Source organism: Rhagoletis zephyria, unplaced genomic scaffold (assembly GCF_001687245.7).
Source record: "Rhagoletis zephyria isolate East Lansing unplaced genomic scaffold, Rhagoletis_zephyria_1.1 Rzeph_scaffold_00738, whole genome shotgun sequence".
NCBI classification, from domain to species: Eukaryota; Metazoa; Arthropoda; class Insecta; order Diptera; family Tephritidae; genus Rhagoletis; species Rhagoletis zephyria.
The window spans coordinates 8,415-23,028 of NW_016157822.1; the positions used below are offsets into that span (position 1 = coordinate 8,415).

At 37.5% G+C, this 14,614-nt stretch overlaps 1 protein-coding gene across 1 annotated transcript; it reads right to left on the reverse strand.

Moving 5' to 3' along the window:
* LOC108361352 (UDP-N-acetylglucosamine pyrophosphorylase mmy) lies at positions 1-10,549 on the reverse strand. The gene is made up of 3 exons (XM_017613952.1): positions 10,315-10,549; positions 8,077-8,418; positions 1-377 (listed from the first exon to the last, which is right to left on the reverse strand). Exons 1-3 carry the CDS (start codon positions 10,343-10,345, stop codon positions 1-3), a joined length of 750 nt encoding a protein of 249 aa, XP_017469441.1. The 5' UTR covers positions 10,346-10,549.
* Positions 10,550-14,614: the final 4,065 nt, after the last annotated feature.

The window sequence follows — 14,614 nt, forward strand, 5'->3', positions numbered from 1 at the left end:
TTACACTACTCTGTTTAGGGCGTCATGTGCGGAATGCCTTAGCAGAGGAGCATTGCAAGAGCCAANTACACGATGCTTTTCGTCCAATATAATGCGTCCATCATAATCGAAGCATGGCAATGAACCCTGTTCGAAGAGTATGATGTTCTCCTTCTTCAAACCAAAATAATTGTTGGCCATAAAGTACTCGTATGTCGGTTGAATGGTGTGTTCCGAAGTCATGATGTACCATGTAATAACACCACGACGTCCTGTAGCAGCATAAGCTAATTCTTCAAGTTTTTGTATGCGTTCGGCTTGTAAACGAAATAGTGACTTTTTCGATGGCAAACCCACGTCGTACATGCCTTTGGGATGAGCGAAACCCAAACGGGTGCCTAAATGAGGGGGAGGGTGGGGAGGCGAGAAGAGAAGAGAAAAGAAATGATTAATATAAACGAAGTGCATTATTATAAAGTGATTTCAGAGTGAGATAAAGCTGTGTTAAGATTTATGAGTTAGATAAAAATGAGTTATGGATGAGCAATGTTTTTATAATATTTTTAAAAGATATTTCTTAATATTTAACACTTTATATCGCACGTTTAGTAATATAAAGAATTATTTAAAAATTTCAATTCTGTGGGAAAACTTAATTCAAGTTTGATCAATTCATATAGTTGGTATACCAAAAGACAGATTCTCCATCTGTCTTCGACATTTTTGGGAAATTTAGTTATCTCTTAGACTGTACATATATACATACATATGTATGTATTCTCCTTATCAAGATTTTTAATTGGAAGATGAAATCTCGAAAATTTATAATATTGAGTTACTTCTCTATATTACTAAGCGGGCGATATATATGTAGGTGCAAAGCGTATGTACATATGTATGTACGATAGTGTGTCGTCATATCAAAAAAAAAGTATAAATATTAGTATCTTTTAAATTTTTGTAAAAATTAATATAATCTTTTACTTTTTTTATTATTAAATGCTAGATTCAGGCTAAGTAGGTGCTGGGCGACCTTTAAAACTTGTTTCTTCATTGGTTTAGCAGTCGAGTTTGGGCGCAGGTTGACGTAAATGCTAAATAGCAATCTGAGAAAGAAATATACGTGTTTGTATCTATTTCAAATATGTGTGCATCCATATTCATGTTTTTTTTTTATAATTTAAAAATTTAAATTGATTTGTAAAGGGACCTGCTTTGAGGAGCTCACAGAGAATGATTAGAATTCACTTTTTCGTCAAGTTATTACAAAATGATTAGAATGAATGAATAAAGCGTGTAATGACAATCATTTTGTATGTCCAGGGACATAAATATGTCCCAGAAGATAATTTAGGTAGGCCTTCTTAAGTGAAGCCATCCTAAGAGGCCTACCCAAGAAGGGCTGAAAAAGTACTTCCTCGCATGCCTTCTAGAAGGGCTTATCCATTTACAATTTACGCGAATGCATACATTTTTATTATTTAACATTACAAATGAATTCCAATAAAAATGCTAAGTTACAATAATACATATTTAAGCAAATACATCAAAGATGTATGATTTTTAACCGACTTCCAAAAAAGGAGGAGGTTATCAGTTCGTCGGAATATATATATATTTTTTTTTTTTATGTATGTTACCGCATAACTTTGCACCACGTCAACCGATTTCAATAATTTTTGCAACGGAAAGGTAGTGTCTCAGAGGTGGTCCCATACTAATTTGGTTTAGATCCGATCATTGGATCATGAAATATATAGATATATATATTTTTTTTTTTAAGTCGGATTTTTTTTTTGCTAAAAATTACTTGGTATAAATTAAAGAAGCAACTTTAAAGAACTCCTCCAAAAGGCCTTCTGAAGTACGTCCTATATTAGCCCTTCTGGAAGGCCTTCTATGGGTAGCGGAAGAGGAAGCCCTTCAATTTGTGCCACTCCATACAAAAAAGAAAGGAGAAAGGAAAGTAGAGTGGAAGGCCTCTTCGCCTTTCGGAGGGCTTTTAACTCCTGAAATTATCTACTGGGGTATATACAAACTCATATGCAAATGCACTAAAGACAAGTATAAAACGGCGAGGTCAGCGAGATGAGTTCTTTGAGTTAGTATTATGTATTTTTAGCATGTATATTAGGGCGGGTCAATTTGTTTGGCAGATTTTTTCCGACTACGCGCGTATAGCACAGAAGGATTTTACGTGTAATTCTAAGCAAATTTGGCAAAGAAACCATGGGTCTAATATCAATTCGGAGTTTACCAAACTGCAAATTAAAGTAAATCAATGATATTTAGACTGTTTAGAAATCACATTTTTGCTAAGTGTTTTGTCGAATTCGTCACACAAACCCACATTTTTAAGCTGACTTCGAACGGCAGAATAGTTTTTTTAGAAGCGTTTTCACGGCAGAAGTACTCTCGAAGGGCNTCACAGAAGGATTTTACGTGTAATTCTAAGCAAATTTGGCAAAGAAACCATGGGTCTAATATCAATTCGGAGTTTACCAAACTGCAAATCAATGATATTTAGACTGTTTAGAAATCACATTTTTGCTAAGTGTTTTGTCGAATTCGTCACACAAACCCACATTTTTAAGCTGACTTCGAACGGCAGAATAGTTTTTTTAGAAGCGTTTTCACGGCAGAAGTACTCTCGAAGGGCTATACAAGGGATCGAATCACTAGAGCATTGATTGAAATGTTTACACTTAATGGCAACCAACTATAAATTGAACAAAAATTCATGTTGTACTTTTTATCATAGAATTGATTCAAGTTAACAGGTCGGCAGCAAGAAAACATGTAAAAAAATATCATAACTTTATCGCTGCATCTGTATGTACATAAGTATACAAAACAAGATAACAAGGTGTCTAAACACTTTGTGTTTCCCACTTTTGAAATTGTGGCAATTTTATGTCGTCTAAGTATGGTCTAGATCAGAGGTTCCCAAACTTTTTTTTCTCGTAGACCCCTTTCAAAAATTTAGTGGTTTCCCAAAGCTCGTAAAAAAATTAAATGTGAAAATTAGATCTAACAATGTAAATTTTCATCGCGGGTGAATTCAAAAACTAAACTTAGAGTGGCCAAAATAAAAATAAAATATTTTCTTGTGTTCTGTTTATAAAAATAATGTGATTACACACTTGCAGGTTTTAAAAAATAGAGCTCGTAAATACATCAAAATACTCTCTCGCTCGGAAGAGTTATATTTTTTAAGAGCAGTGCGAGCGCTAGCGTTATTTACATTATCTTCACCATAAACTCATCAAATGTTCGGCTCACTCATGACTTTGCACGTGGAGTATATGTAAAATAGTTTATTTGTGTTAATGGCATCAATTTTATTTTTATCGCTCCGAGTTTTAAAGTGAGGCGAAAAATATTTATCACATTTTTAAAACACAAAACTTAAAACATCAAAACGGCTAAGCTTTTTACGCCAAACTTTTAATTCAGAAACTGACAATAGAGAAAAGAACGAGTTTAAAAAAATCGATCACAAATAACCAAGCAAGCAAGAAGCACAAAAAGTGTTCCACCATGTCATCTTCTTCAAAGCAATATGGGTAAATGGACTTGTCATTTACGCCTATCACAGTCAGGTGTTTGTGCCATGTGAAGTGACCAGTCAGCAGTCCAGCAAGTTGCCTGCAGTGTCGTCTGCTCAGTGAGAGCAAAAAATTAGATAGACCTTGTGAGATTGAAGGCAACATGAGTTTTGCCCACCTGCACCCAGTTTTTGATGGTGGCTTCGATTGCCGAAAGTGGGAGTGCTAAAACTGGTTGCGGGCCGAGGAATGCCTGGTCTGAGCCAACTCTGGCCAAATGATCAGATGTCTCATAACCAGGTACTCCAGAGTGACCAGGCACCCAGAGTAAAACAACCTCGTTATGTTCACCATCATATTTTAGTCAAGACTTGCATTGCCGAACTATTTTTTTGGAAGTATTTAAATAGAGGGCTGGTCAATTAGGTGCAACTTGGTTATCACTGCAGTCACGTAAACTCCTTCCCCTCCATATATGTTCCACCACGTAGTCCATGGCTTTGAGTATTGCAATTACCTCAGCCTGGAAGACCGAAGATATTCCCCTACAGAAGAGTGAAGCTTATCTCCATTCACCTCGAAAAAGACCCCAGATCATGACCCAGAGTCAGTTTTGGAGCCATCAGCGAAGATTCGACAATGTGTGAGTCCGGTCTCAGTGATGGAATCAAACCAGCATTCAGTCTCAGGGAACTCAACATTATAGAATCTCTTCTACAAATGTAATGGTGGCGTACAATGTTACAGGCATTGAAAAGACACAAGAGCTTAAATCTCTGCCGCCAGAAATTTTCGCCGCGCCTCACTCATTGTCATACCAGCATTCGGTTCTTTTTAGTCTGCATGTGGCCTTTAAGGCTTCCCCACGTATGAAAACACAAAGTGACGGTAAGTGCAGCAGTGCGTCAACAGCACTATACACCACTCAAAAAAATTAAAGTTAAATAAAGAGGCTATCAGGCAACCATTTTGGTTCTTTACATCGCAACCAGATAAATCTTCGTGGACCCCCATTTACAACTCATGGACCCCCATATTTTTTTCACGTCACCGTGGACCCCCGTCGAGTCTTCCGTGGACCCCTGGGGTCCACCTGGACCACTTTGGGAATCACTGGTCTATATGGTTGCTGTGACGCCTTCTAGTCTTTTTAAGTGACAATCTACTCTATAACTTCAAATCAAATAGTTATGTATATATGTATGTATGTTAGGATGTTTCATTTATTGGCGATTTTCCATATAAATAACACGGAACATTTTTTTCCGGTTTCAATTCGTTTTTTCGTTTTTTTTTTGGAACATTAATATTTCATTGCTCTATAGCTCAAAAATGGTTGGTCGGACGGCTACATATAAATCTGGGTTGTTCCGGTTACGGACATAACGTCTAATTTTTGCGCTTTGCTGGCAAAGTTAGCGACAAATTTTAATCTGAAACGACCTTTAAAGTTGCTTCTTCCTTAAATATTATATCAACGATGTTTTATTTCTATTTTAAAATAAATAATTCCTTAACAAAGGCATGCGTGGAAGCCCCTTTTTCAACCCTTCTTGGACTTGTAGAATTGCTTCACTTAATACGACTTACCCAGCTTATCTTCAGGGGTATTGACATAAAAAAATGTTAAGGTATAGCGCTTAATTAGATGATTCATTTGATATATCTTTGTAGGTGCTAATATATACATATGTATGTAATTCTCGTAGAATTTCGGCCTGTTTACATTTAACATTTCGTGTTCTAGGCTGTTCCTTTCTGCGTATCATTGGAACCGGTTAAATGGATCCTTTTACATTACAAAACAAAGAACTGATACAATTGCCTCAAATTNTCGGTTCTTTTTAGTCTGCATGTGGCCTTTAAGGCTTCCCCACGTATGAAAACACAAAGTGACGGTAAGTGCAGCAGTGCGTCAACAGCACTATACACCACTCAAAAAAATTAAAGTTAAATAAAGAGGCTATCAGGCAACCATTTTGGTTCTTTACATCGCAACCAGATAAATCTTCGTGGACCCCCATTTACAACTCATGGACCCCCATATTTTTTTCACGTCACCGTGGACCCCCGTCGAGTCTTCCGTGGACCCCTGGGGTCCACCTGGACCACTTTGGGAATCACTGGTCTATATGGTTGCTGTGACGCCTTCTAGTCTTTTTAAGTGACAATCTACTCTATAACTTCAAATCAAATAGTTATGTATATATGTATGTATGTTAGGATGTTTCATTTATTGGCGATTTTCCATATAAATAACACGGAACATTTTTTTCCGGTTTCAATTCGTTTTTTCGTTTTTTTTTTTTGGAACATTAATATTTCATTGCTCTATAGCTCAAAAATGGTTGGTCGGACGGCTACATATAAATCTGGGTTGTTCCGGTTACGGACATAACGTCTAATTTTTGCGCTTTGCTGGCAAAGTTAGCGACAAATTTTAATCTGAAACGACCTTTAAAGTTGCTTCTTCCTTAAATATTATATCAACGATGTTTTATTTCTATTTTAAAATAAATAATTCCTTAACAAAGGCATGCGTGGAAGCCCCTTTTTCAACCCTTCTTGGACTTGTAGAATTGCTTCACTTAATACGACTTACCCAGCTTATCTTCAGGGGTATTGACATAAAAAAATGTTAAGGTATAGCGCTTAATTAGATGATTCATTTGATATATCTTTGTAGGTGCTAATATATACATATGTATGTAATTCTCGTAGAATTTCGGCCTGTTTACATTTAACATTTCGTGTTCTAGGCTGTTCCTTTCTGCGTATCATTGGAACCGGTTAAATGGATCCTTTTACATTACAAAACAAAGAACTGATACAATTGCCTCAAATTAAACCAGCTGGTTGTCAACGGGCGCATAAAGATGGGAGTTGGCCATATTTTCGCTTGAGATTTCACCATAGCTGTCAAAGCATATCTGTCACGCAACACGAAGCAAAAGTTTGATCTGACATGACTTTGAAAGATCCTCTCCAAAAGACCTTCTGAGGTGTGTATGCGCAACAAAAACCCTTCTGGAAGGCATTCTCTGGCTAGCGAAATTAGCACTTCTTCAATTTTTTCCACTCCATATAAAATANGTTCTTCCTTAAATATTATATCAAAAATGTTTTATTTCTATTTTAAAATAAATAATTCCTTAACAAAGGCATGCATGGAAGCCCCTTTTTCAACCCTTCTTGAACTTGTAGAATTGTTTCACTTAATACGACTTACCCAGCTTATCTTCAGGGGTATTGACATAAAAAAATGTTAAGGTATAGCGCTTAATTAGATGATTCATTTGATATATCTTTGTAGGTGCTCCTATATACATATGTATGTAATTCTCGTAGAATTTCGGCCTGTTTACATTTAACATTTCGTGTTCTAGGCTGTTCCTTTCTGCATATCATTGGAACCGGTTAAATGGATCCTTTTACATTACAAAACAAAGAACTGATACAATTGCCTCAAATTAAACCAGCTGGTTGTCAACGGGCGCATAAAGATGGGAGTTGGCCATATTTTCGCTTGAGATTTCACCATAGCTGTCAAAGCATATCTGTCACGCAACACGAAGCAAAAGTTTGATCTGACATGACTTTGAAAGATCCTCTCCAAAAGACCTTCTGAGGTGTGTATGCGCAACAAAAACCCTTCTGGAAGGCATTCTCTGGCTAGCGAAATTAGCACTTCTTCAATTTTTTCCACTCCATATAAAATAGAATGAAACCTAGGGTGGAAGGCCAAATAACTCACAAAAAGTCCTCTCGTTAGGGTTTTTAACTTCTGAAATTATCTACTGGGTCATTTAAATTGGAGTCAGTATTTTAACTGCAATAAAGCTTAACCAACCAACCAAGGTAATATTAAATTCTTGTCTGTTAATGCATTCCTTCTTTGTTACAATACACACGCCCACATAAACTGGCTTAATAAATTCAATCCAGTTGAGAGAAACGAAAAAAAAAAAATTTAAATCGGTTGGCATTTCAAAAGCCGATCTACACAATGGCCTGCGGTTGGTTTGCTGTATTACGGTAACTCTTAAGAGTATTTTTTTGTTTGTGAGTATTTCTTGTTTGTGGCTACGTGACAGGCAAGTTAATTATTATTTTATTTATCATTTTTAAGGCACGCCAAGCAGCCTTTTGCCAGAGGCGCTAACGGTGCAGCAACGGCGGCAGTTAAAAAACAGCCACGATAGCAATTACAAGCAAATATTAAAGTTCGCTGTATTTTTCGCTTCTTTCGCCTGGCAATTCAATCATTTAAAAAATTAATTTTATTTATTTTTTTATCTTAGTCGCATTCAATTTAATTTAAATTTCTGCTAATGTGTAACAATGTGAACGTACGCGTATATACATGCATATCATACAATTTTGCACACAAAAAGTATACACAAATCACACATTATATGCAAATGCATGAACTCACATACTTTTGTACATAAAAGGTAAGCATTTCAATATTAATTAACTTCAAATGCATGTCAAATTGCAAGCTTTTCTCTCTCTGAAACAAATATGAATGTATTATGCTTTGCCTTACCTTGTCCGCCAGCCATCAGCAGCACAGCTACATGTCCAGCGCTAATTTGTCGCATTCCCTCTTCTTCGTAAGCCTTGAGACGCTCTTCCGCCGTACGCTCAATGCTGACCAACTTCGATTCTGGTATTGGTTGCATACGATCGTCCAGTTTAATGCCATTCTCTTGCAATGACTCAGTTGCACGATCAAAATAGAGTTTCAATTCGTTAAGATTGAGTTCCTCAATGTCACGCACTAAAAGCTCCTGCTGATCGAGTGTCAACTCCTCCCAGAACTTAAGTAAATGCTCCTGGCCCACCTTTGATAGGCGCTCGTACAGTGCGTCATAAACTGGCATGGTTGCTATTGCAAAGATTTCAGTGCTATTTATTTATATACTGCTCACTTTATAAATGTGTTTAAAAATGTTACAATAATTTGGCAATTTTTTATAAAACTCCAGATAAAAAAAACGCTTGTGTATGTCGAAATAAGTAACAAAAAATTATCTTACAACAAAAAACCAAACGATACTTGTGCGAAAACGAAAACGAATTTTTCAACACAACAATGCTACTCGAACGCGCCAACTCAACGCAACTGCACACCAACGTATTTCGACCGCTACTGAGCTCAAGTGAGCACTTGTAGGTGCGATAAGTGCGCCAACAAGCCAATAGCTTACTTGGACGTCTGAGTCTAATCGCTTCGCTTGGTTGGTTGTTTACTTTGATTTGTTTTTGTGGTTGCTGCCAAACTACATACATTTCCAGGCGGTTCGTGTACGTACAAATTAGCTTTACACAAAAACAAAAAACACCAAGACAAAAACTTGCCAACCAGCAGCGAGCGCTTACCCTAGCTTGAAGCTTCTTTTGCGTTATAGAGCTGCTGTTTTAATGGTTTTTAGAATGCAGAAGTCTTAACTAAACTGGTCTGCCCTGTATAAGATATCTGGGCGACCCTGAGCCAGAGTTTGCCAGCAAGTAACAGTGAAAGTGAATTGCCTTTTCAATTATTGTGCGCCAAGCCTATCATTTAAGACAAGCGTATCATTGAGAATCAGATACGTACGTGGCATGCCCTTTTTGTGCTTACAAACAGACATACATCCATATGTGTAAATATATGTACACAGATGTTATGTTGTCAAAACAAAAGTGCCTGGAGTATGGTAGAGTATAGCAATTACGCAAAGTGTTAGTGGGGTAGGCATTCCTCCTGATAAGAAAATTGATAGTGAGCAGATAAGAAGAAAATTACTTCCGTTTGTGTTTATTTAAAGCACTTGCGAAGATTTTAAGTGATACGATAGTCGGCTATTTAAGGGATGATTCATATGATTATATAAAAAACGGGAAAAAAATGTTCAATCAAAACTGAATTAAAAGTACTACGTATAGATAAGCACGTATTTTGGACGACTTCTGAATATTTGCAGTAGTTTCAGCTCAGTTCTACGTTACTACATCGACCGGGGAAGCCCGGAAAAGCACCGCCAACTAGCACACAACCAATCAACACATGAGGTACTGCTACAACAACCACTACAGAGCGGTGCAACATATCCTTTTCAATGGATTTTTGTATTCTTGCTGCAGAGGACGATACAAGAAAAATATGTGCTTGCATAAATAGCTCAAGGAAATTTAATATTAAAAAATTGAAAATATGGACCTGTAGTGTATTTTAAAGAGCCTCTTTTACTGCTAATGAAAATTGACTTTAATGCCTGCTGACAAAACCAAACTCTTGCCAGGGCAAGATATGTTTTCGTTGATGTAAATTAAATTAGCAACACCGTTGGTATTAAGCAATAACTTAATGATAATAAAATAAAATAGAATAGTGTTGCTTATAGCAGCCAATCAAAATAGCGCCAGCATTCAACCGGCTGTGCCACTTCTTGACAAACATCCATCGAATGTGTACTGGTTAGTCTTGTTTTCCATATCTGCCGAACCAACTTCTGCATTGCTTGTTTCGACGATGTCTAATTTACATGAGCATATAAATAAATATGTACGTATATATGTAGAAAAAATCAATGGATCGATACCTATAAATTATTGAGCACACGTAGGCAATGGCCATTGTTGTACGGTAAGCTCTAGTGCTCTTTTCGCAAGCTCCTAATAATTTTCGCTAATTTAGTAAGCACTTTAGGGTTTTATTAAAATTGGTGATAATTTATTTAACAAACCGATTGTGCCAATATCCAATATGTAGATGTATGTTTATATGTACATATTTGCTTACCGTACTTTACGGCAGCGGACAATCTACCCATAATTTCCTTATGCCTCCCTCAAATACACTTTTCACTCGCAATTCATTTCTTCAGAATAGTGTTTGTTGAAAACTTTATAATGGTTTGCAAAGAAAACTAAATTATTTCTAGGTCGAAATTCAGCCGAAACACGAATTGTAAATTCTTCATTGTTTATATTCCACCTTGCCTGCTTTGGGAAATTGCCCAAAATGCACCGCTAGCTCGAACCGGTTTGGGACATTTATGCACTGGCGGGGTTAGAACTCTCGGATGTATTAATCCGAGTACATGACGTGAATAATCGTAGTAGAAAATAAAGTTCAGTAACAGATTTTTTGTACAGGATTTTTGGCAGATATTTGAACATACGTAAACGGGGAATAGTTGGGGCCATCTGCTAAGTGTTCAGCACAAACTTACATAGCCCTCCATGTTTATTTAAAGATTCGAGTCGAAATTTTAGGCTCGATTCTCGAAAACCGCCTTGCACTCGACATGACACTTGCAATGAGGGTAAATAACAAGAAAAATACGAGTCCTCCAGGTGAGGACGTAGAAGGGAAAAATTTAAGACCAAATTTTTTTACATTATGAACCGGAAAAAACTAAAATTCTCCGCTTGAACGAGTTTGTATGGTGTATGGCGAAATGAAAAAAAGTAGGTTTGTCAAACCGCTTGTATGTTGTATTTCGCTCTTTAGAATTTTCTGTAATTCGGTAAAATTATAGGGTTGGGTGATAGATTTTTAGAAACCAAAGGATTATAAAGGAATAGAAAATTGTGTTTGCTTACACTACGTTGAACTTTTTGATAATTAACTTAAAAGTATGCAAATATTGCTGCCAATCCTTCTTTTATGTTTTACGAAAAGTATGCTGGGATATCTTCCCTTTGTGAATTTTTAATGATAGCATTATCTTCTACTATTTCAAACAAATGTTGCAATTGTTATCGAGGAGAAATTATGAAAATTGTGCAATTTCCAATAAATAATACCTTATACTTATGTTTAGATAAAGTATGTATGTTAATATTATTTCTATCATACCTTGAAAAGTATCCAAATTCAACGTTTCAAGATTTTAATAAAAGTAACGGCGTATTTGGCGGTCAAACAAAGTTTTTCTAATAACGGTCGCCCCTCGGCAGGCAATGGCAAACCTCCGAGTGTATTTTTGCAAGAAAACCAGCTACTCATAAAAATAGAGTCGCCTTTCGCATTCGGTGTTAAACTGTAGGTCCCTCCCCTTTGTGTGACAACATCAAGGCGCACACCACGAAACACTAACATATGAGTAAGAGCCAATCAATTATCATTATTAAAGGCGCCTGAAAAATTTAAAAAGCAAATATTTTCAGATATTTTTATTTCAGAAAATCGTAGTACGTAAAACGAAGCAGCGTAGCCATTGAAAATTTTCTCGAAAACCGTACTAAATATGTATGATCATAGAGGCGTCCTAGCCCTGTGCACTAGCCTGAATCGGTTTGGGATATATTTCCCTTGTTTTCATCGAAACTTCAGAAATCGATATATCGCGAGCTGCCATATCAATTATCATTTACTGTATTTTTAGGGCCGGTTGTGCAATGTCTGGTTATCACTACTTGCAGGGTAAACATCATTATCGACGTTTTCGTCATCATGCATATAACATGTGATCGATAGAGCAGTCGTTGTATTTAACCGGAGCTTCTACCTCTGATTAGTGCTAATCAGACATTGAACAATCGGCCCTTAATGTGGATTTTGGGCGCTGGGCAATGCTGCCGCCGTCACTTCGATTGAAAATTTTCACTANGCCGGTTGTGCAATGTCTGGTTATCACTACTTGCAGGTTAAACATCATTATCGACGATTTCGTCATCATGCATATAACATGTGATCGATAGAGCAGTCGTTGTATTTAACCGGAGCTTCTACCTCTGATTAGTGCTAATCAGACATTGAACAATCGGCCCTTAATGTGGATTTTGGGCGCTGGGCAATGCTGCCGCCGTCACTTCGATTGAAAATTTTCACTAAAGAGCGAAATACACCACACAAGCGGTTTGACAAACCGCTTGTGTGGTGTATTTCGCTCTTTAACTNTCGTCATCATGCATATAACGTGTGATCGATAAAGCAGTCGTTGTATTTAACCGGAGCTTCTACCTCCGATTAGTGCTAACCCTAGGCCCTTAACCTACCTGGGAAGACGCGTACAATATTACCTACAGTTGTACATAAATATGTATGTATGAATGCATTTAGTTCACCTAATGTGCCGCTAATACTTACATACATATGTATAAATTGTCACTTACTTGNTTGTGCCAGAAATAGATGGGCCGGAATAACGGTAGTCGAGATCGTATGAAGCTCGAATTGAAATTTTCCTTCAGAGATTCGACAATTTGAATTGTATTTTTTTGATTCGATTAAAAGAGAGTTATAATTCCATGAAAAATACCGTGATTGGGACCCTGGTGGTTCTTCTTATTTGGAACAGTAACCGCCCAAGCGAAACTCTTCTGTGCCAACTAACGCCAATTGGAAATGCCAAGTGAAGCCAAGTCCTTCTCCACTTCGTCTTTTCATCGCAGTGGGGGCCTTCCTCTTCCTCTGCTACCACCAGCGGGTTCAGAGTTGTAACTTTCAAAGCTGGAGCGTTGGTGTCTATTCTAACGGCATGGCCAATCCAGTTTTGCATGTCGTTATAAAGCTCATATAGCTCATCGCTCCATCGTCTGCGCTAGTCACCGTCGCCAGCGGGTCGTATATCTTCCACAAAATCTTTCTCTCGCATACTCCAAGAGCCGCCTCATCGGATGTTGGCATTGTCCATCTGCGCCATATACCTGCACAGGCATGATGAGGGACTTATAGAGTGAGATTTTTGTACAACTAGAGAGGACTTTACTTCTCAATTACGTATTCAAACCATATTAGCACTTATTGGCAAGAATGATTCTCCGTCAAGGCAGACATCTACAAATCGGAAAAGGCAGGACAGACCTCTCAGTTACTGTTACTGATGATGTCGATATCTGCCAGCAATTGCACGCTCTTGTAAAGTATTGTGCCGGATATTACAGAAATCACACGAAAGCGAGTCGCCCTGTCTGAAACGCCGTTTGGTGGCGAACGGCTCAGAGAGGTCTTTCCCAATTCTGACGGAGCGGGTGGTATTGCTCGACATTATTTTACACATCCGTATTAGCTTCGCGGGGATACCGAATACAGACATCCCGGCATAAAGACTACTTCTTTTCGTGCTGCCGAAAGAGGCTTTGAAATCGACAAATAGATGGTGTGTGTCGATCCTATTCTCGCGATCTAGGATTTGGCGTATTGTGAATACCTAACCTATGGTGGATTTGCCAAGTGTAAAGCCACACTGATAAGGTCCAACCAGTTCGTTGACGTACAAGTTTAAGGACCAGTTGCTCAAAATGTTATTGTGCTTGGTAATCTTCCGAATCAAATCCAGTCCCGCCATATACTTTGATTTAGATTTTCTAGTTGTTATCGTTCATCTTTATAAGGAATTTCTAAAAATATTTTTGACGTTGTTTTGAAAATTAGCGATAGCGGCGTTCGGAGTCCGTCCTCTTTATGGGACAACATTCAGGCGCATGCCACAAGTCGGAGGAGAAGCTCAGCCAAATAGGGACACGAATTTCGATACGATACGATACCATTTCGATACTTTTGGCATTCGATACCGATATTTTCTACTCGATAGTTTTAAAACGATATTTTTTGGAATCGAGTACCATAACCCTAGTATCGTATCGAATGTCATAAACTCACATTCCAACACTGAGGGAAAAAAATTTTAGAATTAAAAAAAAAACTGCTAAATTGAAAAAAAATACGCATATAAAAGAGCACCAACCCAACTCGTTTTAAATTTGAGTATATACGTTATAAAATATGGGGTTGTGAAGTGCACAGATACTTTTTCGTAATTAAGAAGAGAAAAAATTAATTTTATGTTCCGTCTGATGGGAATTGAACCCGGACCCTCTTGGCCGCAACTAATTGTATCAAGCGTCTTTGCACACTCAGCTACAGCCATACATGTAAAGGTGTTTTCAAATGTTGAGTGCATTATGTCATACCATGTATGTGTGTATGTGTTGTCACCGCTGTGCATGCTTCCCTGCAGGCAAAGCTACTAATTGTGAACTAGAATTCTACCGGTTTGCGTTTCAGCCGAACTAGTTCACGTTCTATCCTTTTTCAATGTTAGCGACTGGTATTTTTAACATTGCGATGTCCTACGAGATGTCAATTGTCA